We start from the raw sequence: 915 nt of genomic DNA, 5'->3' as shown, positions 1-915 counted from the left end.
ACAGATTTTAATCATTGCATGTGGGTGAAGCACGGTGGTGAATTTTGTTGACTCACCGTGAAACAGGAAACTCTCAAATGTAAACCAACCACAATTAAAGGAAAAAAAACCCCGAAAACTTCTTTCCATTTCCACTTGCAAGTTGTAGCCAAGATTCTCAAGAATACTTGCCCAAATTGACACAGGAGCCCGCCGTTTTGGTTTGGCCCCTTCCATACTTGCCCTGAGTCTGGTGCACGAGACAATCAACCGGTTGTATTGTCATGACAGATGAACTGATCCTGACCGAGTTTGGTTCCTCCCAGGATGAACTAGAGCGTCTACGACCGCTCTGCTACCGAAGCGCCGACGTCTTCCTGCTGTGCTACAGCGTGGTCCGACCCGCTTCCTTCCTCAATCTGACCCGGCGCTGGGTGCCCGAGATCCGTCGGCACTGTCCCGGCACGCCTCTCGTCCTGGTGGGCACCCAGCTGGACCTGCGAGAAGACGTGCAAGTGCTGATCAGACTGGCCCAGAACCAGGAGCATCCGGTGGGCTCGGAAGAGGGCCGGCAGCTGGCCCAGCAGCTGGGGGCCACCGGCTTCGCCGAATGCTCGGCGCTGACGCAGAAAAACCTCAAGGAGGCCTTCGATGCGGCCATCCTGGCGAGCATCCAACAGACACGAAATGTCGGCGAAGACCTTAGCGCCGGTAGCGTGTGGCCACAGAGACTGACCCTCGAGAGGAAGACTCCCGACAAGATCAAGAAGCTCTCTGAGGCTTGGCGCAGGAAGATCCGATGTCTGTTGGGGGAACAGAATTGCGAACAGTTGACTGCGTGATCAAATCAAGACGCTGACTGTCGGAAAGATCCTACAACTTGAGACGGTGTCTGCGTGTCGGCACCGAAGCACGTCTGTCTGTCTAGCTAGCTAA

General features: G+C 55.2%; 1 protein-coding gene across 1 annotated transcript; it reads left to right on the top strand.

Annotated features, from left to right (window-relative positions):
- The first annotated feature begins 35 nt into the window (after positions 1-35).
- LOC109509216 (rho-related GTP-binding protein RhoU-like) lies at positions 36-908 on the top strand. The gene has a single exon (XM_019859098.1). It carries the CDS (start codon positions 264-266, stop codon positions 819-821), a length of 558 nt encoding a protein of 185 aa, XP_019714657.1. The 5' UTR covers positions 36-263; the 3' UTR covers positions 822-908.
- The last annotated feature ends 7 nt before the right edge of the window (positions 909-915 follow it).

The sequence above is a fragment of the Hippocampus comes genome, unplaced genomic scaffold (genome assembly GCF_001891065.2).
Source record: "Hippocampus comes isolate QL1 unplaced genomic scaffold, H_comes_QL1_v1.1 C16813148, whole genome shotgun sequence".
Lineage (NCBI taxonomy): Eukaryota > Metazoa > Chordata > Actinopteri > Syngnathiformes > Syngnathidae > Hippocampus > Hippocampus comes.
This window is presented reverse-complemented; position numbering and strand designations above follow the sequence as displayed.